The sequence below is a fragment of the Macrobrachium rosenbergii genome, chromosome 58 (genome assembly GCF_040412425.1).
Source record: "Macrobrachium rosenbergii isolate ZJJX-2024 chromosome 58, ASM4041242v1, whole genome shotgun sequence".
NCBI lineage: Eukaryota > Metazoa > Arthropoda > Malacostraca > Decapoda > Palaemonidae > Macrobrachium > Macrobrachium rosenbergii.
The window spans coordinates 15,077,061-15,099,163 of record NC_089798.1 but is presented as its reverse complement, the minus strand read 5'-3'; the positions used below and the strand labels follow the sequence as shown (position 1 = coordinate 15,099,163).

Sequence of the window (22,103 nt, the reverse complement as noted above, 5' to 3'; positions counted from 1 at the left end):
GTCATGACATCCTTTACCATAGGGGTTTGAACCCGAAGGGAAATGAAAACCCTATATTTAGTCAAAGGGAGCCACGAGAGCCTCATGCAGTTACGTCTGCCTTAGGCAGCGCCCTGGCTAAATCCCTTATCAGAGAACTTATAGCACAGGGTTGGCATGTATTCATTCCAGTTAACGGAAGCTTGTCACTATTGTGATAGGATATCAGGTCTCGGGAGGTCTGCACTTTGACCCCCTATCCGCTGGATTGATGAATCAATTCATGGCTAAACATCTCCACTGGTTACACCTTTCCATTTGCGCTTCCATGGCTAGTTCGAATGAATTGGGTCAAAATGCGACTATGCATCTACTGCGCATGTTGCCAACCCAATGTAGGAATAGCCGCGCCTCCCTAAAAGGTTATACTCCCTGCAAATGAAGGGGTGGGCATAACCCAATATACTTAATGCTAACTGGGAGGGTCTGAGGCTCTCGCAGCTCCCAGACTAAAAATAGGGTTTTCATTTCCCTTCGGGTTCAAACCCCATTTTTTAGTCAAAGGGAGCCGCGAGAGCCTCATGCAGGTGTACCAGAGAATATTTTAAAAAGGCTTTTTGTATATTTATAAAGCCGTCAAACATCATTTGACAGGGAGGATGGACTTTTAGCCACTATCCCTAACCAAAAAAGCTTTTTCGCTTCCCTTGGGTTCAAACCGAAATCTAAAATCCTTTCCCTTTACGGCTGTAACAGCCCACCCTTTAAGCTGTCTCTGAAGAGACTGTGTATTGGTGAAGAGCAAAAGAAATAGACTATAATAGGAAAAAATAATCTACCGGTTTTTAAAACACTCACTCACTTTAAAGGAAGAGCTCCTCTTGCCAGCCAATCCACCTTCCGGATGTCCTTATCTCTTGCCTACGACTTTGCCGAGGGATATGCACGCAGTCTGGACACCTCGTATTTGTTTAACATAGTGCTTGACAAACACTCCATGCCCAGACCACCCCATGTACTTGGATACATCCTCCATACTAAAGTTACCGAAAAAGGCAAGTGAGGCTGCGTACTTACGGAGGTCATGTGACTTTGGGTCTGATCCTGGGCATAGATCTATAATTAACTTACAAATGCTGGTTCTGAGGCTTTCTAGGCAAAGTGGGGTGCTTTCGTTTGGTACCAAAAAGAGAGGCCCTTGCGTGATATGGTTGGTGCGATCAAGGTACTTTTTCACTGTGGCCACTGGACACAGCTTCGGATTAGAGGGCAAAGAAGGGATAACTATGGGTTCTGTCTATGAAACGGATTCTCATTTTTAGCTAAAAAATCTCAGAATGAAAAGGTTACTTTATTCTTTCCGAAAGAACAACACTGATCTCTTTTTTTCAGCGCATGGATCTCCGCTGATCTGGCTTCCATCACCAGGCCCACTAAAAAATGACATTTTTATGATAAAATGATGTTTCATTATACTTACCAAAACACTGTAAAAGCTTTTATCTCTTTAAAATCGACACGTCCGAGATATAAATTTTCAAACTTTGTTTGGGACGCTGATACAATTGGCGGGAGACCCAACCCCACCGGATGCCGGTGGGGGTAGCGTGGCAGGAGACATACCCATAAACCCAGGTCAGTTTCATTCTCGGTATACACAATTAGTGAAAACCTGAGATAACGTCTCCCCCTGCGGGGAGGAGGAGGCCTTTATGTTACAGTGTTTTGGTAAGTATAATGAAACATCATTTTATCATAAAAATGTCATTTTCATTATAATGACTTACCAAAACACTGTAAAAGCTGATTCCACATTTAAGGTGGAAGGGCAGGGGATGAGATACCAGTTATTGAAAGGTTACACACACACAAAAAAAAAAAAAAAAAGAAAAGGAACAAACTCTAACCATGGGTATCTTAAGGATCCACACCAACAAAAGGGCAGGAGTCACCTTACCTGGTAGATGGGCTTTTGCAGGGAGGTACTGCTGCTGGTTGAAGCTCCATTACCTGCAGAGGCCTTGGGCGTAAGCACTGCTAGCCACTCTGCTCCATAACAACCCAAGCAGTCAGGGAAGTACACCGCTGACTGAGACAAGGGGTGACTTCCTTTTGCTCTTGCCCTGAGCAATTGGAAAGCAACCAGACTGAAAAAACGGGTCTCACCGCCTAACCTAAAAATAGTTAAATATATCCCCCTTCCCTATACCCTCGGCAACTCAACTAGAATGGAGGGTACTCCAGGTGAACTGAGCGCCCCCGGCTTCCCATTAACTCAGCGACCATAAAACCACAGGGGGACGGAGAGATAAGGAACCTACCCCCCTAGTGTGTTCCCCCTAAAACCAAGCCTGCTACCGATACGGGACCTAACGCAAACAGGTCCTGATACGCAACTTCAACCTCCCTAAGGTAGTGAGACGCAAACACCGACTTCGACCTCCAGAAGGTGCTCTGTGTGATCTGTGAAAGTGACTTATTATGGCGAAAGGCCACTGAAGTTGCTATTGAGCGCACTTCGTGAATGTGAGACTTGACTAGGCGTGCGTCCTCTTCGTTGATGTGCCTGTGCGCCTCTAAGATGAGTTCCTTGACGAAGAAAGCCAGGGCATTCTTGGATAAAGGTCTGGTTGGATCTTTCACTGAACACCACAGGTTAGAGGAACGTCCTCTGATGCTGGCCGTTCTGGCCAAGTAAGTTTTGATAGCTCTAACGGGGCACAAAGAAGCCTCCAATTCTTGAGGGCCAGCCACTTCGGAGAGGTTCTGAATGTTAAAGGACCGAGGCCACGGGTTGGAAGGAGACTCGTTCTTGGCTAGAAAATTCAAGGTGAACGAGCAAACCGCACTACCTTGTGAAAAACCCACTTCCTTGTCAATGGCTTGTATTTCACTAACCCTCTTTGCCGTTGCTAGAGTAACCAGAAAAAGGGATTTCTTAGTGAGGTCCCTAAGAGAAAAAACTTCTAAAGGTTCGTACCTTGGAGACATTAACCACCTCAAAACTACATCTAAATTCCAAGCAAGGGCAGGTTTTGGGGCCTTAGCTGTGTCTAAGGACTTGAGGAGGTCTGACAAGTCTCGGTTATTTGATAGGTCTAACCCCCTATGGTAGAAGACGGAGGACAGCATAGCTCTGTAGCCCTTGATGGTTGATGGCATCAATTTTCTTGAATCCCTTAAGTAAATGAAAAAATCGGCAAGTTGAGTTATAGACGTCGAAGAAGAGGAGATACTATTTTTTCTACACCAGTTCCTGAAGACTGTCCACTTGGATTGGTATAACTTGCTCGAGGAGTCCCTTCTGCACCTCGCAATAGCCTCTGCAGCCTTTCTTGAAAAACCTCGCGCTCTGATGAGCTTCCTGACAGTCTGAAGCCTGTCAGAGCGAGAGTGGACAATCCCTGGTGGAACTTCATTAGGTGGGGTTGTCTGAGAAGCGACTTCTTTTGAGGGAGAAGCCTCGGGAAGACTATCAGGAGATCTAGCAGGTCCGGGAACCACTCCTTCCTTGGCCAGAACGGGGCAACGAGGATCAGCTCGACCTGCTGATGGAATTTTACTTTGTTTATCACCTGCCTGATGAGCCCGAAAGGAGGGAAGGCATAGGCAAACAGATTCGTCCAGTCTAGGAGCATGGCGTCCACCAAGTGAGTCAGTGGGTCTGGAACTGGTGAGCAGAACACTGGGAGACGATGGTTCTTGGAGGTAGCAAAGAGATCTATTATGGGAGTGCCCCACAGATTCCACAGATCTAGGCACACTTGTGGGTGCAGGGTCCACTCCGTAGGGAGAGTGGTTCCGACGGCTGAGTTAGTCCGCCAGGATGTTCAGTTTTCCCTGCACAAACCGAGGGAACAGGGCCACCCTGTTGCTGTCCGCCCACAGAAGAAGGTCCCTCGCAGCTTTGAACAGGGCGAAGGAATGGGTACCTCCCTGTTTCCGGATGTAGGCTAGAGCCGTCGAGTTGTCGGCGTGAACAGCTACTGCTTGGCCTGAGACGTGGGTCGAAAATTCCTGGAGAGCGAGGTGAATGGCCAACAGTTCCTTGACATTGATGTGGAGCTTTTTCTGTTCGTCCGACCAAACTCCTGACGTCCTGAGGTTGGCTAGATGTGCTCCCCACCCAACATTGGACGCGTCTGAAAACATCTGCAGGGATGGTTGTCTTGGGATGAGATCCAGACCCTCCGAAAGCCTTTCCGGCGACCTCCACCAGAGAAGATGCCCCTTGACGGCGTGGGGAATGTTGAAGACCGTGGAGTCCGTTTGGGTCCTTCTGTCCCAAGAGTCCCTGAGGAAAAACTGTAAGGGTCTCATCTGCAGACGGCCTAACCTTACAAATTGCTCCGCTGACGACAGAGTTCCCAGGAGAGCCATCCACTGACGGGCGGAGCAACTGTCCAGGAGAAGAAACTTCTCCACCGCCTGAAGGCAGGAGGAGACCCTTTTGGGAGACAGAAAAGCCCGAAAAGCTAGACTGTCCAGAGTCCTCCCCAAATAAAGAATCCTCTGTGAAGGAACTAAGCTCGACTTTTCCGTGTTTATCAGAATCCCTAAGTCCCGAGCTAACCTTAGGGTTCTGTGAAGGTCCTCCATGCAGCGGTCCCTTGATGATGAACAGAGTAGCCAGTCGTCTAGGTACAAGGAGATCCGAACTCCCTCCAGGTGTAGCCAATGACCTATCGGGGCGAGAATCCTGGTGAACACTTGCGGGGCTGTCGACAGGCCGAAGCAGAGGGCCCGGAACTGGTAAACTCTGTCCTTGAAAACAAAGCGAAGATACCTCCTGGAGTCCTGATGTACTGGAATGTGGAAGTAGGCGTCTTCCATGTCGAGGGTCACCATCCAATCCCCCCGAGCTAGTGCCTGAAGAACTGAGCGGTTCGTTTCCATGGAGAACTTGGTTTTCACTAAGTACATATTGAGAGCACTTACGTCGAGAACTGGTCTCCAACCCCCTGATGACTTGGGGACTACAAACAGGCGGTTGTAGAACCCTGGGGTTGACACGTCCTGCACTACTTCGATGACCGCTTTCCCTAAGAGAGACCGGACTTCTGTCTCTAGGGCCGAAAACTTGACTGAGCCTCTTGAGTATGCTGTCAAGGAAATGGGAGAATTGGAGAGAGGAGGAGGTTGGGCGAACGGCAGACGGTAGCCTAGCTGGAGCACTTGCACCACCCACTGATCTGCACCTCTGTCTCTCCATTCCTCCCAAAAGAGGCTGAGTCTGGCCCCCACTGGCGCATGGAGGACAGGGATCCTACTTACTGGTATGACGACCTTGTGGCTTTGAGGAGAACTTGTGACCCCTGGAGTTGTAGCGGGACCTTGAGTAAGGTTTGGACCTGGAGTTACGAAACGGATGCCTGTTAAGAGGAGATACCGTCTTGGTCAAAGGCGGGAGCAGGCCTCGGTCTTGTGGAAGACATAGACAGGATGTGTGACGACGCCTCTTATCCATGGCTGACAAGACGTCTTTCACTACTGCTTCTGGGAAGAGGCCCTCCTTGTCAAAGGGTGCGAACATCAAAGCCGTTCTCTGCGAAGAAGTCACAGCCTTAGACAAGAACGAGCACTAAGTTTCCCTCTTCTTCAGAGTGGCCATGGCGAAGAGGGAGGAAATTTTGCCTGCCGCATCATGGATAGCGATATCGGTGCAGGACAGGAACCCCGTGATTTTTTCCAAGACGTCTTCTGCGAGATTAGCCTGCTCCACCTGTTTGAAAACAGCTCCCATTGACCAATCGATAAAGCTGACAATCTCTAGGAGCTTGAAGAGGTTCCTGGAAAAATGTTCTACGTCTAGGGCAGAAAAGAAGGTCTTGGCTGCCTCGAATGAAATGCGTCTTGAGGGGTCCACCAGGGAGCCGAAGTCCCCCTGTGCTGAAATTGCGGATCCCAGTGAAGGAGAAGCTCCTGTGCTGTAATAATTTTGCCTCCTTTTCGACAGCTTTGAAGGAGGGTACGCAAACGACGACTTACCCGAGGACCTCTTAGCTTCCAACCACGCCTCTACCTCTTTTAATGCTTTCTTGGAGGCGGTGGAGAGTACCAACTTGGGAAGTGAAGAGGCAGGACCTTGTTTTCCCAGACGCAACGTAGAAGTCGGAGAAGACGGGGCTGTCGGCTGAAAATGTTGCGGGTACTACTGCAGCAGAAAGCTGAGTAGAGAAGCGTAATGTGAAGAAGGCCCCGATTCTTCTGGGCCTTCCTCTTCACCAGAAAGAATCGGTTCCGTGCCCAGACCATCCAGGAGTTGAGGAGGGACAACTTCTCTATCCTCGGGAATACCAAGGACTTTGCGGACTACCTTTTCTATCTTCCCTTCCAACAGAATAGACTGCTGGGAGGGCGAGGATGTAGCCAAAGGCGCAGACACTTCGTGTGCAGGAGGAGGGGTAAGAGGGCCGGGCCCTTGCGGCGGAACTTCCTGGAGAGGGCTAGACATCTTGACTGCACTAGGGGACCTGGGAGGAAGCGTCTGAAATGTATCTTCTTGATCGGATCCCCACGCTGAGCAACCAGGTATAGGGCTGGTTGTCCTTTTCTTGAAGAGTTTAGTAACCCTAGGGCAGGAATTATCCGAAGAACGCCTCTTTAAGGGCCGAGAGGTCTGATCCCACTGCGATGGCGACGAGGAGGGGGATCCAAGAGCTGGAATATGAAGAGACTGAAGATGAACTGCTGCTACTCTCACCTGAAGAGCTTAACCTTAGGTAGTGCCGCCGACTGCGACCGCCTTGATGAAGTTTCTGGGGACACCATCCTACGATGTCGGCGATGGCGAGAAGATCGACGCGTCGATGGATCACTTTCACGTCTCCCTGAAGCTTTTCGACGCTTCGAAGGTGAGTCCAGCTTACTACTTCCGCCACTAGGACTAAGGCTTTCCTGTGCCTTAGAGGACGAGCCTGCTCGTGGGCAATAATTTCTGACCTCAGAAGGCGAGCGGGACAGTTGCCTTTGCTCAAAAGACTCAGAAAAACGAGCAGACTCGCCTGAAACGCGATCGCGAACAACCACATTGTTATCACCAACACCAACACTGACGTCATCACCGACGCTAACACCCGGACTACGGTGCGAACGCACTAAACTTAAGACCGACTCCATGAAACCGTTCATTTGCGCTTCCATTTGATTTCTGAAAAGAACGAATTCTGATTTATCAGCCTCGAGGCTGGGCTTGGCTTTAGGGAAAACATACTGGGAAGCTGGTGAAGAAGAGGGGGGAATATGAGAGGGGGAAAGAGCAGCGGTAGAGGAGGGGGTAGGAGAGGAGGAAGGAACAGCCGTTAGAGGAGGTGACGCCAATGCCACCGCCGAAGAAGATGATAACCTAGCTTCCTTACGCTTAAAGGCTTTCCTAACCCTATCCCTAACCAGCTTAATCTGATGGGAACTGTATGTTTGCCAAAACTCCTGACTCCATTCCATACATTCACTGCATGTGTTCTCCTGGGAACACTCTTGACCCCTACATGCTGTACACGAAGAATGGCGATCGTATTTAAGTTTAACTAGTTTGGCGGAGCACAAATTCCCTGCGCAAACTCTGGATCCCGAAAAGCTTGAATCCGACATAGCTACGAAATCCCAGAGCTAGGCTAGCTAGATAAATAAACAGGCAATTGAGTACTTCACCAAGGAGAGACGCCACAACCAAGTGCAAGCAGACAAAGGAACCCAAACAGTTTGAGGCAGACGGACGCGCGAGATGCGTTCCAAATACGTCCGAGAATAAAACTGACCTGGGTTTATGGGTATGTCTCCTGCCACGCTACCCCCACCGGCATCCGGTGGGGTTGGGTCTCCCGCCAATTGTATCAGCGTCCCAAACAAAGTTTGAAAATTTATATCTAGGACGTGTCGATTTTAAAGAGATAAAAGCTTTTACAGTGTTTTGGTAAGTAATTATAATGAAACAACATTTTTTCTAACAAAAATTTCATATTATTGTCTGTACGTCTGTTCAGAGCAGGTATGACTATATCTAGATCCCATGATAATTCACATGGTTGTTCACCCAGCCTGTGGAGAGCCATTGATTTCATCATCATTTGAAACACTTCTGAATGCACCTCTACTCCGAATCCGTACCTTAAAGGAACCACAAGAGCCGCCTTGTGATTTTTAATAGTGGAGGGAGCCAACTTTTTTACGCCAAATACAAACACAAAGAACTCCCCATGAAGTTATTATCGATGGTAGTTGGTTTACGGTCCCTAACAAATGAGACAAATTTGTTCCACACTGACTGATACTGTTTGGCGGATTTCCCCTTAATATTAGTGATTAAGAATTCCCTGACTTCAGGTGACCATTCCATGAAGCACAGGGATCTGAGAAAGTCCACACGTGAAGGCTTTTCGTCAGAAAGGAGGAGGCGTAGACAGTTATCCCTTGAACCTGCTGGGGAAAGAATAGGAAGATGTAGTGGCTTGTGATGAAAAGTCAGCTTCTGTAGGGTTGGAAACCAAGGGCTGTTCGGCCACATTGGAGCAATCACTACTCCCCTCCCCTTGAACTCCTTGTGGAGTTATACTACTTTCATTAATAAATTCGTTGGGGGAAACTGCTAAATGTTCCCTAGCAGGTTCCAGTCCAGCGAAAGCGCATCTCTGGCCACTGCTCGAAGGTCGTGATAGGAGGTGACAAAATTCAGTAATTTGTGATTGTCAGGTGTTGCGAACAGATCTACCTGAAGATATGGGTGATCTTGGAGGATCCCGCTGAATGACCCACTGTCCAATTCCCACTCCCCCTGGGCTTTGAATCTGGAGAGGGAGTCTGCTAGGACATTCTGAGCTCCCACAAGGTGGGATGCTGACAGACACTATTTCTTCACCTGAGCTAATCTCATGATCCCCAGCACTATATGATTCAATGGCTTTGACCGTGATCCCCCAAGCTTCAAGCATTGTACCACCGGCTTGTTGTCTATGAACAACTGAATGTGAGATCCCCTCATGGGTTTCAGTCCCTTGAGTGACAGGAGCACTGCCATCATTTCTTTGATATTGATATGGCAAGATTTGAGGGCTTCCGACCACTTTCCGGACACTTTGTTCTGATCTGAGTGTCCCTCCCCATCCGTCCTTCGCCGAAGCACCCGTATGAATGGTCACTGAGACTGGTTTCGGGACTAGCCGGACTGAAGATTTCAGGGCCTGATTCGATGCCCACAGTTTGAGCATTGTCTTGCACCTCCTTTTCATCGGGACCTTGTGGTCTCTGAATGATTTGTTTGCCTTTAAAATGAGAATCCAGATCAAATCCTTCAAAGACGTTTTCAAGACTGGATCTACTATTGATGTGAATAGTAGTTTGCCCTGCAGCACTTCTAGGTTCCTTCTGGAAAAACTCTTGGCTTTTCTGAACCTCTTTACCTGATCTACTACTGACTTCCTGGAGGTCTCTGGTAGGGCTAGCTTTCTGCTTTCTTGACACCATTGTAGGCCTAGCCATCTGAACTTCTTTTCTGGCTTCAGCCATGACTTTTCCCAGTTGATTAGGAACCCGAAGTCCTGCAAGGTCTGAACCATCTGGGGGTTACATTGAGGCCAAATGGCATCACTTTGAATCTGTATGACTGGCGAGCCAGATGAATCCTAGATACTGGCGAAAATGAGGTTGGATTGGAATGTGCCAATATGCATCTTTCAAGTCGATAGAAGAGGTGTAGCTGTCCTTTGGCAAGGTATGTCTTATCTGATCTATCGTCAGCATTTTGAATTTGGGACAGTTTATTGCCTTGTTGAGGACAGAGGGGTCCAGAATGACACTCCTTTCCTAAGAGTCCCTCTTTGGAACACTGAAAAGGGTCCCCTGGAACCTGATAAAGTGGCATTTCTCGCTATTGTGTCCTTTATTAGTATTTTGTTCACAGATAGGATCGACTTTTTTAGTGCTGCACTGATGAAAGTATTTGCTGCGGAAGGGGGCCCTTCCAATCCCAGCGCAGACCTTTCGATACCACTTGATAGACCCAAGGGGACACTTTCCAGGCTTCCTGGAACCTCTTCAGTCTGCCCCCAACCTGAAATGTCTCATTGGTTGAATTGACCTCTACCACCACCTCGTCCTCCTGTTACCTTTCTTCCCTCGAAAGGATCAACCCTCTTCCACAACTGCCTCGAGCCTCCTGGAACTGCCTAAATTGGGACTGTTGAGATGGCAGTGCACTGCTGCTCTTCAAGGATGGCTGAGAGTGTGGCATAGGGAATTGTTTATAGAAAGACGAACCTTGTCCTGGGTCTGGCGCAGGAAGAGCTGGTGCTTTAAAAGCCTTCTACCTGCGTTTTACCCCCCTTAGGTCTGCTTCCGGGTCATATCCTAGTAACTCCTCAAATTTGATACCTCGGTGGGTAGCAACATTATTCAACTTGGTTACTAGGTCCCTAGGAAAGAGGTCACTACACATAGGGGAGGCAAAGAGGAGCTCCTTTACTGGCATAGACTTCTGGTCAGCGAATTTCAGGGCTTGACGTCTAAGTTTTAATTTGGACGCCGCCCAAGCCTCCAGATGAAGATTGGGCCCATGTTCCGAATTTGTAACCTTGGGAGCACTGAATCTCTTTGCTGGTCACAGCGTTATGCCTGAGATTCCATTAACATCAAGGTTGTAAAGCAGGACATTAAAAGTTTCCTCGCCTCGAACTCCTGAACACACAGGGTGTGGGCAAGGTAAAGAGTGTCCGCAAAAAAGCATGAACGGGCATGGTTTGCTAGAAATTTGCCTTTCTTCATCACCTCTGTGAAGCCTGCTAATGGTTTTTTTAGATCGTCCATGGAATCTGGCAGAACTGTTCCAAAGTCCTGGAGTTCCTTTAAAGAGAACTTCGTCCCATGGGCGACTGACTCTACCCAGTTCTTTTCCCAAGATTTAAACAGTTTATTGGTGATAGATGGGAACTTCTCACCAACTGGTACTTTCCAGGCGGGAAGGTTCCTAGCAAGAACCTGGATGCCCAGAGCACTACCTCCCAGGTCCTGGCAGATATTAGAAAGGAAGCCCCTTGCCTGATCCTGGGTAAAAATCATGGTTTCCTCCGGTACCATAGCTAGTCTTAGGTGTTTGGCATCGAAAGCGAAACTTACTACCTTTGAAGTGGACAAACTCTAACCTAACTATGCCATCACTATCATAGGAGATGCCATCCGCTCTCTAGCTAGCCGTGATGCCACCACCCAGGGATTATACTGCTCTGGCTCGTCCTCCACCACTCTCAAATCTGGGAAATCATCTATATTAATGGGTGGATCTGACACTTGTGCATGCTCCGGAGTCTGTCCCTGAGCCCCTGTATCCAAAGATTTTGCAATTTGTAGTTCTATCAACTTGTCCAGCTTTGATTCCATTGCAGACATCCTAGCTTCTTGTACTGCAAACTTTCTCTTAGTAGAGGCAGTTGTGCGGACTGAAACATTATCCTCATCGACGTCCATAGGAGCCGATTTACTAGGGATGCTGCCAGGAATCGGTTGATCTATTGGGGGTCGAGGCTCAGCATCAAATAGATCCCCCTCATCATCCAGATTTTCAGATTCTCCCAAATTGATTTCATCCCCTGGTGTGAAGGGGGGCACCACAGTGGATGCATTAAGATCCACCACGACATCATCAGGTGAGTTCTCATAACCCCTGACCGACTGAATTCTGGCCGTGGGGAAGAGAAAATCTCTTACACCTTTGTCTGGCACATAGCCAAGAGGACCTTTTGGGCCGATTTTGGAGAATTCTCTTACCCATGCTCTTAAATGTTGTATATTAATATTTCCCATAGAGCCAGAAACAGTGTAATCGCCCGTACGAGCCCATGACAGCCATTCAGTACACGTCACACCCGTCCGGACTCCAGTATGGATGGTCCGTACCCTGTACACTGCAGGGAGCACACCCCCGACAAAACTCAAGCTGAGTCTTGATGGAGTCTATCCGTTTCTTACAGGCGGCATTAGCACACTTATTTGGCAAAGCCTATAAAAAAAACAACACTATGAAACACCCCTAAAATGTTCAAGGAACTATGTTATATAAGCCCTTACATCATGCGAAAAAACGAGCATATAGTTTTTATATTCTCGAATGAGGTGACATTCATTCTACCATCTCTTTTTATATTCTCGAATGAGGTGACATTCATTCTACTATCTCGAATGGCTAAATTCATGCCCGGTCGACATCCCTGTTCGAGGCTTGTCTCCAATGGGCACTAGGCACAGGGGAAAAAGGGGGGGATACTCACTGGGGGAGAGCTACTACTGAAGGGCAATCTATGATCACGAACAAGGAAGTCGAATAGTTTTGGGATTATGTCAGTTCTATGACAGAGCAACAGGTAAATCCATGCCATTCGAGTCGAGGGTATCATAGACCAAGAATGTGGGCTATCATGTAGGCTTAGCCTAGACTAGGGGATCTAGGTACATCCAATACAGGACATCGATCGCCCCAGACGAATAACGTTGGCAAGAATCGATACTCACGACTTCATTGGTGCATGGCAACAACCTTACAGCTAATAGAACGACATATCTTTATTTGAGTTCATAACTCATTTCTATACTACACTATTCGACATAAAAGAGCTACTATTTCGAATCAATTCGACATAAAGTTACTATTTCAAATCAATTCGTCATGAGAAAAGCTACCATTTCGAAATAATTCGACTTGAGGTATCTGGTAACTCGAATGGGAGCCAGTGTATCATATGCAATTCTCGTTACGAAACGATTCTGAGTCGAAGGCTTCGACAGAGCTTCGATGGAACCTTCTAGAATGTTCCAGAAGCCCACATCATTTTTCCCCACTGATAATGGGACATAAATCGGAGGTTTTACACAAAAAACTCTATCAAAATGTCCAAAATATAGTTATGTCACATGAATAACACTAAAAAGAATTACCTTAAGTACCGAAAGCGGCTATCATCCGCTTCGGTAAACCTAAAAGTAGCAAAGGTTAGCGTAACTTTAGCGCTGGCGCTAGCGTTCGGGCCAAAGACTATATACTGAAGGAAGATAGGAAGGCTGAGCCTAATATCACTCAAATGAGTGTGCAAAAACAGATGCCAGATACTCCCATGCAAAACGAATGGCTCCATCTATTGAGCGAACGGTTAAACATTCAGAGCGGTAATGCTTACGGGAATATAGGATGGAATTCAATTGTAAATTTTGCGACATATTTGTTCATAATTTGCAATTACTATGTCAGTATATTTTATTCTTATATTTATGACATTCTTAAATTTTAGATAACTAAATTGCAAATTTACAAATAGGTACATATAGAGATTAAGAATACATATCCTTATGTTTCTCAGTCTATTTTTCAGAAACTTAATAGCTATATCTCTTATAATTTAGTTAATTTTCTTGCAAATTTAAGTATTGTATATTACAAATACATATCCTTATGTTTCTCAGTCTATTTTTCAGAAACTTAATAGCTATATCTCTTATAATTTAGTTAATTTTCTTGCAATTACAATCATTTTTAAATGTTCTATACAATATAATGTTCGAATAAAGTAAAACATACTGTATATTTGATTTGTTAAACTTAGCCACAAGTGCATATGTGTAAGCATACATTTAATTATAGTTTGTAGGCCACTGCAGAATGGAGATATTAGGTGTATATAAAACACAATTGTAATTTTTATTGAAACAGAAATGCATGATGCACTCATGTATACTCATGTATTAGTTTATATTAGTAATATAAACTAATAAATGTATAAATACACAAACAAAAGGAACAAAATAACTCACTAAATTGTATCACACATAAAAATAATCAAAAGGGGGTTGGAAATAGAAATAAGGTAGCATACAAGACAACCAAAAATGCAAGATAAATCACACGCAAATGAACTTTAATAAATTATACATAAGAAAAAAATAACTCAGTAAATAATATTGCACATATAAAAATTGTAAACCAAAAAAATAACATACAAGCAAACCAAAACTGCATGATGAATTACATGCAAATAAACTCTAATATAATTATAAATATGAGAAAACATAATACTAAAGAAAGGTTTTCTTCAAGAATTAAATACATAGTGCAAACATAAGACAAAGCAAGCATGCAAACATAGAAAGCACAGACAGTAAACACACATTGAATGTACATGAAAATACAAACACAAACAAATACAGTATACAAATACTGTAAAATGTTAATCTTTATTTAGGAAATAGAAAAATAAGAAGACAAGGAACACTCTAACAAAATAAGATGTTGAAGCAGTATACTCCTGTAATGCTACTCAGGTGTGCAAACATGCTGAAATATTTATGCACTTATAAGTTAAATCAAAGTTAAATATAATACATACCACTAAACATGTTCCTGACGCCAAATATGTCAGCTCCTGAGAAATATATTATTTTAATATCTTTATGACAAAAAAAATACATTGCATAGACTATTCTATAACATGGACCTTAGTCAAATTATATCAAATATGTGAAATCTTTGTTAGTTTTCTATTTTTACAGGGACCTGAGTAATTACCACCACTATGTTTTCTTTTCCTTAATGTTCTGTTGAGAAATTTAACGAAATAACATATACGCATTTTTAAAAATATGTCTATCACTTTATCTACAACACCATCACAAACATTGAGGTTATCTACATTAGTTTAATAACTTGAGTTAAATTATGTTTTACATTGTCTTTCATTATTAACTCTACCATATTACTTTGAAATGCTGATTCATAATCATTAATAATGTTAGTTATAATAGTACTTGGATACCATAGCCATCTTCTTTATTTCCAAGAAACAAGGTCAAATTATTTGAATCAAAATCTTTTTCCATCTTCACAGATAAGTACTGATTTACATGCATCACACTTGTGATGTTTGAGAAGTTTATGGCATACATATCCTGCTATGTAAGTTACTGCATTTTTCTCTATGAAATTGTGCCTATAATCAGATATATTGTCTTTAGGTGTGTCAATACTACTGTCAGGAGCAAAGGAATTAAAATTACAAATGAAATCTTGAATAGATTTTGTCACTACTGGTTCTGTCTCAACATTACCATCATTATTTGGGTTGAAGCTTGAAACAAAATCCTGAATTGTTTTAAGGGATTTATCTTCAGGTTCATCAATTATCAAATCTACTGGTGAATTATCAACTGAACCTTCTAAAAGATTTTCAAAAAATTCTTGGACCTCTTCCTCATCTGTCGCAGGGCAATCTAAATTAACAATATCTTTATTTTCAAAATGATTTTTATTAAGTTTAGTTTCTAAGTCACAGATCTTCAAATATTGCAGTATTGGGGTGTTATCATCTATGCAGTTTCCTTTAACATTATTTTTCATGAGATTGTTACATAGAGCATTTTATATTAAGGTTTTAATTTTATATGAACTTGAAGTGTCATTATTTCCACCTGAACTTCATAGTACACTAAAGAAATTTTCAAGACAATCTTGATTTATCCTGTTAGTTAAAAGGAATTTAAAACCCCTATCCTTCATATGGTTCCATAACATTTTAAGGCTAGAGATGTTTAAAAGCCAACCATCTATACATGGAATATTACTTTTAGTTCCAATAAAAGTTAAGCTTGACAGCATATCAGTCTTTTCAGATAAAAAATTAATATTATTATTACTATCACTCATTGCACATTTCCTCTCTTTAAAATGAAATACACAGCTGCTGTTAAATACGTCAAACAATTCACCAATATCATTTACAAATAATGCTGTATTTTCCGCTTCTTGCGGTAATAAGTTAAGTATATCTTAGTTTAACCAGACCACTGAGCTGGTTAACAGCTCTCCTAGGGCTGGCCCGAAGGATTAGACTTATTTTTACGTGGCTAAGAACCTACTGGTTACCTAGCAACGGGACCTACAGCTTATTGTGGAATCCGAACCACATTCTTGCGGTAATGCCCCTAATACTGCATGTGTAAATAAACCAGCTGCTACACTACAGCTGAACACCTGTGCAGCTAGATTCACTCTCATTTTATCAAAACCGGTGTTGAAGACATGTGATGCTGTAAGTTTTGGTGGTAACCGTAGCCACATCTGAGAATCTGCTTCAAAAAATTTCTCTATATATTTCCATGACACTTTTCGCCCACCAACTTGTATGTCATACTTCTTAAAATTGTTTCTGATACTTTTCAAAAGGTGTGGTGTATCATAAAAGAAATACACATTTTCACCTTCATGTGAGAAAAAAGGTTTTTGTATGGAAATGTTAAGATTTTTAAACAACCTTCTATTATTTGGATCTTGGTCACATACCAAAAATGTTGGGTATAAATATACATTCTTTAATTTACCAATACAGTCAGTTACCATATACATTAAGGTATCACCTTTAATAGATTTTGTAAATAAAAAATAGCCCAGTACTTGCTTCCATTTGGAAGCCAAGCCTTTTGCCATGAAGACCATGGCATACTGAGCTGGGTCTTGCCCTTTGCCATACTGGCCAAGATCTTCAAATCCCTCCACCACATCTTTACTTATGTTGAACTGTACATCAGATTTAAGGGATATAGCATCAAATATAATGCCACAGTATTTATCATTTTCATTTTATCATTTTCATTCATTAATAAAGCTTTCTGTGTTAACAATTTAAAAACAGACTCATTCCAGCCAACATTAAAATCAATTTTGGATACCCAGTACCTCAGCATTCTCGTTGTTGGTAAAGTAAATATCTTGCTGATAAAATTATATGCTCTGGGACTTTTGAAATAAAGTCCAAGAGAAAAACATTTTTGAGAAAGTGAATATCTCCTACCATATTTGGAGACACCGGCTAATTTCATTTGTGTTTTAAAAAATTCTAGAGCTGTGCCACTTATATATTTGCTTGCATTTTTTATAATTGTAGATGGTAGGGTACATGTATCACAATTTTTTTTGGCTTACCTTCATTTGTTCAAGTTTTTTCATAAGTCTACAAATCTGCATCCGTTGCTTCTTTATTAGTGCACACTGGTTTTTCTTTTTCCTTTGCAAGCTGCTGGTAGACTCTGAAAAAATATCAAGAGTTAATAATCCAGTGCAAAAACAATTGGTACAAACATAATAACTATTAAATTTTATATATATATATATATATATATATATATATATATATATATATATATATATATATATATATATATATATATATATACATACAATTTTTAACATTTATTTATTTATTTAAGTGTATTGCAGAACTCACCATTTATTGCGGAAAAATATTTTGTTTTGATCTCTTAAAAAAACTGATTCATGATATATCTTACCATTTGATTTTATGGTTGTGAATGTTGGTTCTCCTTCATGTAACCCTAATTGTATGGTCTCATACTGTATTTCAGGCTTTTGTAAATTATCATTTCCATTGAGAATGCTACAATCAACATCATCATTAGTAGTAGTTGTAGTAGTAGCAGCAGTAGGAGGAGGGGAAGTAGTAGTAGCAGTATTAGTAGCAAATGTAGGTCTAACAGTCATAATAGTTGTAGTAGGACTAACACTTGTAGCAATACAACTAATATTATCCATAATGCTTGTTACTGTGGCATTACTGTACACTTCACTGCCAGTATCCTTTGGATAACCATCAGTAAATTCTGGAAACGCAAATAATATGAAATGAAACAAATGCCATATTATACTTTTTCATTTGGCTGGTAAAATCATAAGTATTTTATGCATAAATATACACAAAAATACTACTAAACAAAATTTTCTTACCAATATCTGCTTGAACATTTTCACTTAATTCAATATTTTCACAATCTTCTTTGGAATTTTCCCTGGTCAGTTGCTAGATGAACCCTATAGCCATAATACAACTATTAGCCTAACACTTTTTCACTGAAGACAAAGTGAATATATATGTAGCATAATATTGCAAAATCTTAAAGGTCAATCTTTACCTACTATATGAATTCTAGTTAGTAAAAGCAAAACTGTAATATCTACCAAAAGCATAAACCATTTACCATGTTTCAAGGATGAAGCTCTTATCTCAGATGATCTATTCTCCAGAGCAGGAATGGTACCTACAAGATTAACTATATTTAGAATAATAATTGTGATGCACTTACCATTTCAAAAAATCTAAACATATACAAACTGCACATCAAATACACACCATATTCAAGGTTCAAGGTTGTGCAAATTCTCATGTGGATAAGTCAGCAACCAGTTTGATGTATAATTTGCTTGGTGGTGTAAATCTATTGATGTATCTGAAAATATGTATTTCAACAATAAGTGCATTATACAAAATATATGTATATAAATATATACACAAAAAATATAGCACACAAAAATCATTTTACTAAATTATGTACTGCAATTATATAAATTATTAAAGACATACATACATATATGAATAGATATATCCAACATTGCACATGGAAAAAAATATAAATAGGATGAAACAAAGAATGCCATGAAGGAAAATGAAAGGTGAGAATAATACAAGTGCAAGTGCTTTTTATTCTGCTATCAGTTTTATGGCAAATAAGCTTCATTCATTTTCCTTTGTAGCACACCCACATGTAAAAAGGCATCTAAGCTTTATATGGCTACAATTAAATCAGCATTTTTCAATAACTCACTTTTCTTTATAGGGTCAACATCTGATCTGGTGCAGCTAGTAGAACCTGTAATGTGCAATAGATGCAGGCTTTTTATGTAGAAAAATATGTCTCACTGATAAAAAATCAGTTGATAATATAGTAATGACTAAACACATAAATAAAAAAGATAACACATACCTTCTACATGTTGATCTGGGCAGTCATTGTGGCAAAGTTTGTCAGAAGCTGGATGAAGGTAATTTTTGGTGGAGAAATGCCTGCTGCACACACGATAGCTTGAATTTAGTTGTCCTGAGGTTTTTTGCCTCAACTCCTGAATTTGGATGGGGTTCGTCCATATCAAGCATCTAGGTGAACATATAATACTATATGTTATGCCATCCTATTTCACCAGCATACAAAAAAACATTCTACTATGCTATAGCTTTGACTTATAGCATGTTGCAGAGAAAATCTAATCACTCTTGAATGCATCACTTTAAAAGTTAGGTTAGGTTAGGTTAGGTTAAGCAATGTAAGGTAACTTTTTGTGGGAATCACATTGAGATTATTTTTGAAAAAATCCTATGGCTATTTTCGGGGCTACAGCCAAACATATTTCCTTGGCTGTGACTCGGCTACTCGTTTAGACTTGGGAAATATGCGCTCTTGCTATTTCTAGAACTTTCTGCATGGTTAGCTTCTTTTCTTGTAGCAATGTCTTCCTAAGCTCTTGCGAGTTAGTCTTTACTATAATTTGCTCTATTAACCTCTGGTCTAGATCTCCAATTTCACAAGTTGAAGCTAATTTCCTTAACCTAGTCACAAATGAATTTACTGTCTCACATGATTCCCGTGAGGCTTTGATGAGCTGATAACATTCAAAGTACATATTTGCTTAAGGAGCAAATGGATTTGTGAGCCCTTCAATTGTCTTCTGTAAACTTCCTGAACTTCTAAACCTGCAGTGTGAAGTAACAATGGTTTCTGCTGCTTTTTATCCATTTTCCCTAGTGCTTCTAAATAAATTTGGAAGCTGCTTCTCCACTTTTTCGATCTTTTACCCACTGATTTTGGATCATCACCAATACTAAATCTGTCTAATCTTTGGACATCTATCGGCATGTTTGCTGTCATACTAATCAGTTTCGGTTAGGCTAGGAATTTGGAAGTTTTTTCTAACCTTACAGGCTATACTTTCATTGACATACCTTGAACACTTTTACTCTGTAAACCAACACTTTTTTATTCTCTTAACACTCCTGAATTGGCACAGCACTGCTTGGTTGCTGGTTTGAGTGTGATGAAGTCAAAATGCTACTCAGTAAACTTAAAAAAAAAATAAAGTTTGAAACAAGAAAATGTACTGCGGATACCTTGCCATAATCTTATGTCCAATACCAGTGGGGCTTACTGATTAGTAGCACATATTTCATGTATTACACTGTTAGTACTCACCGTTCTTTATCCTTAGGGAACCTGTGAAACACCAAATGAGGATCGGTTTCTTTTCGTTTATTGCAAACAACACACTTGTGTGACTTATTCACTGTTGGCGCCATGATTTCGTTTGTGTCAACTGTCAAATTCTAAATATAAACAAACAGACGACATGCGATAGACCTACAACGCCATCTGAACACTGAGCGCTCAAACTATTGTGTTCACTTTGGAGTTGGCAACTAGTATATTAACATTCGTATTTTGAGCCTTCCTGTCTTCCCTCAGTATACAGTCTTTGGTTCGGGCTATCGATAATTTCATAACAAGCAGGTTTATATAAACTTTCCAAGCATGTTTAACAGTTCACGCTAGGGTTTTTTGACATGCTGAATCTAAAAATCCTACCCTAACCTATGCTTTTCGCTTTAATTAAGGCAGAAGCCTAGCCTAAATACCGGTAGCGGTATGAACTCCCGCGCGTCATTTCGGACACTAAAAAATATATGAAAATATTAGTTAAGCAGGACTAAATTTTGTGACTGCGGTAGGGCAGGTACTTATCTTATTCCCCGTTGACTTAGATGAAGACTCACTGCCAAATAAAGTTGAAATCCTTCAAATTACGACGGAAAAGATTTTACCACACACCAAAAAGCGCGGCTGGAAAGACATTGGGTTGGCAACATGCGCATGCGCAGTAGATGCCTAGTCGCGTTTTGACCCGATTCATTCGAACTAGCCACGGAAACGCAAATGGAAAGGTGTAACCAGTGGAGATGTTTAGCCATGAATTGATTCATCAATGCGCGGATAGGGGGTCAAAGTGCAGACCCCCGAGACCTGATATCCTATCACAATAGTGACAAGCTTCCGTTAACCGGAATGAATACGTGCCAACCCTGTGCTATAAGTTCTCTGATAAGGGATTTAGCCGGGCGCTGCCTAAGGCAGACGTAACTGCATGAGACTCTCGCGGCTCCCTTTGACTAAAAATCATTAATTATGCCTTCTAACTCCCTGGGAGTAATTAATGTTGGGCTTAATATTCCCTTATGGGCTAACAAAATGGCATTTATTATGTCTCTGTGTTCTTGCAAGAGTGTTTTGGCATTACTAATGAAAGTACTTAGATACTGTTGATCTTCTAACATATTTAATTCTTTAGTAATATTTTTGTTTACTGCATTAATGAATATCTTTAGTTTTTCTAACTCTTGGTTATTTAAGTTTTGAAAATTTATAATTTTGTTAAGGACAATGCCTCTTGTTGCTGCCCATTTTTCCAATTTATCTATACGGGCCCTTTCTTTTTCTACATTAGAATCAGTTGCTACTCCAAACAGTTAAGTGCTGTTCCTATAAAAGGTAAGAGGGATCTTTTGGATCTTGTATTCAACATACTTCCTATGTCATTATCTCATTTTTCCAACAATGGTAGGGCACTGTTATGTTCACTTCTTTGGATTATTAGTTTTAGTTCCCTTTGAACACCTTTCAATGTCATTTCATTGAACAGCACTGATGTAACATCTATACTCACTATACCCAAATCCTTGATTAATTTCACAGACCCCTATTTCTCTAGTAGTGCACCTTTCCGGAGCACCACCTCGGATGACACATAAAGTAGGGTTATGATAACCAAGAGGAGCCGCATGTTTGTATCTGTAACTTACCTCGGGAAGGTGAAATCTGACTTTAATAACGGGTTCAGGTAAAATTATATGCAAAGATTTCGGCTGAGAGCCTTCTTCCAGGGGGGAAGTTATCAGGTAAACACTTAGGTTTCACTGAACTGATTATATTTACATTAGAAAACCACACTTATCAGAAGAATGGAAGCGTAAATATAGACAGGTAATCAGAGTACTGCCATATAATAAGATTAATAAATAACTGGATAGTTCTCTGAAGAAACTGAAAAGGGGGACCTGCTTCAAACGGCACTGCAGGGGAGAGGAACACTGGTTATGCCATTGCATACATAGGATGATAGACAGATCCACAGCAGGCTAATTCCTATCTGTAATTGAAAACGCACTGGTAGGGAATCGAGGAATTGCACAGGTGTCAAGGCA

General features: G+C 41.7%; 1 protein-coding gene across 5 annotated transcripts in view; it reads right to left on the bottom strand.

Moving 5' to 3' along the window:
* Positions 1–20,674, bottom strand: part of LOC136837156 (uncharacterized) — a 44,638-nt gene extending 23,964 nt beyond the window's left edge. The window contains exons 1-7 of one of the 5 annotated variants that reach the window (XM_067101828.1): positions 20,041–20,674; positions 18,622–18,666; positions 18,150–18,246; positions 17,998–18,069; positions 17,293–17,622; positions 16,928–17,031; positions 14,340–14,375 (exon numbers count right to left, since the gene is read on the bottom strand). In XM_067101828.1, the coding sequence (XP_066957929.1) occupies positions 14,340–14,375; positions 16,928–17,031; positions 17,293–17,622; positions 17,998–18,069; positions 18,150–18,183 (576 nt within the window). In that variant the 5' untranslated portion in view covers positions 18,184–18,246; positions 18,622–18,666; positions 20,041–20,674. The other 4 variants (XM_067101824.1, XM_067101827.1, XM_067101825.1 and 1 more) reach the window with 4 other exon arrangements.
* Between the last annotated feature and the right edge of the window lie 1,429 nt (positions 20,675–22,103).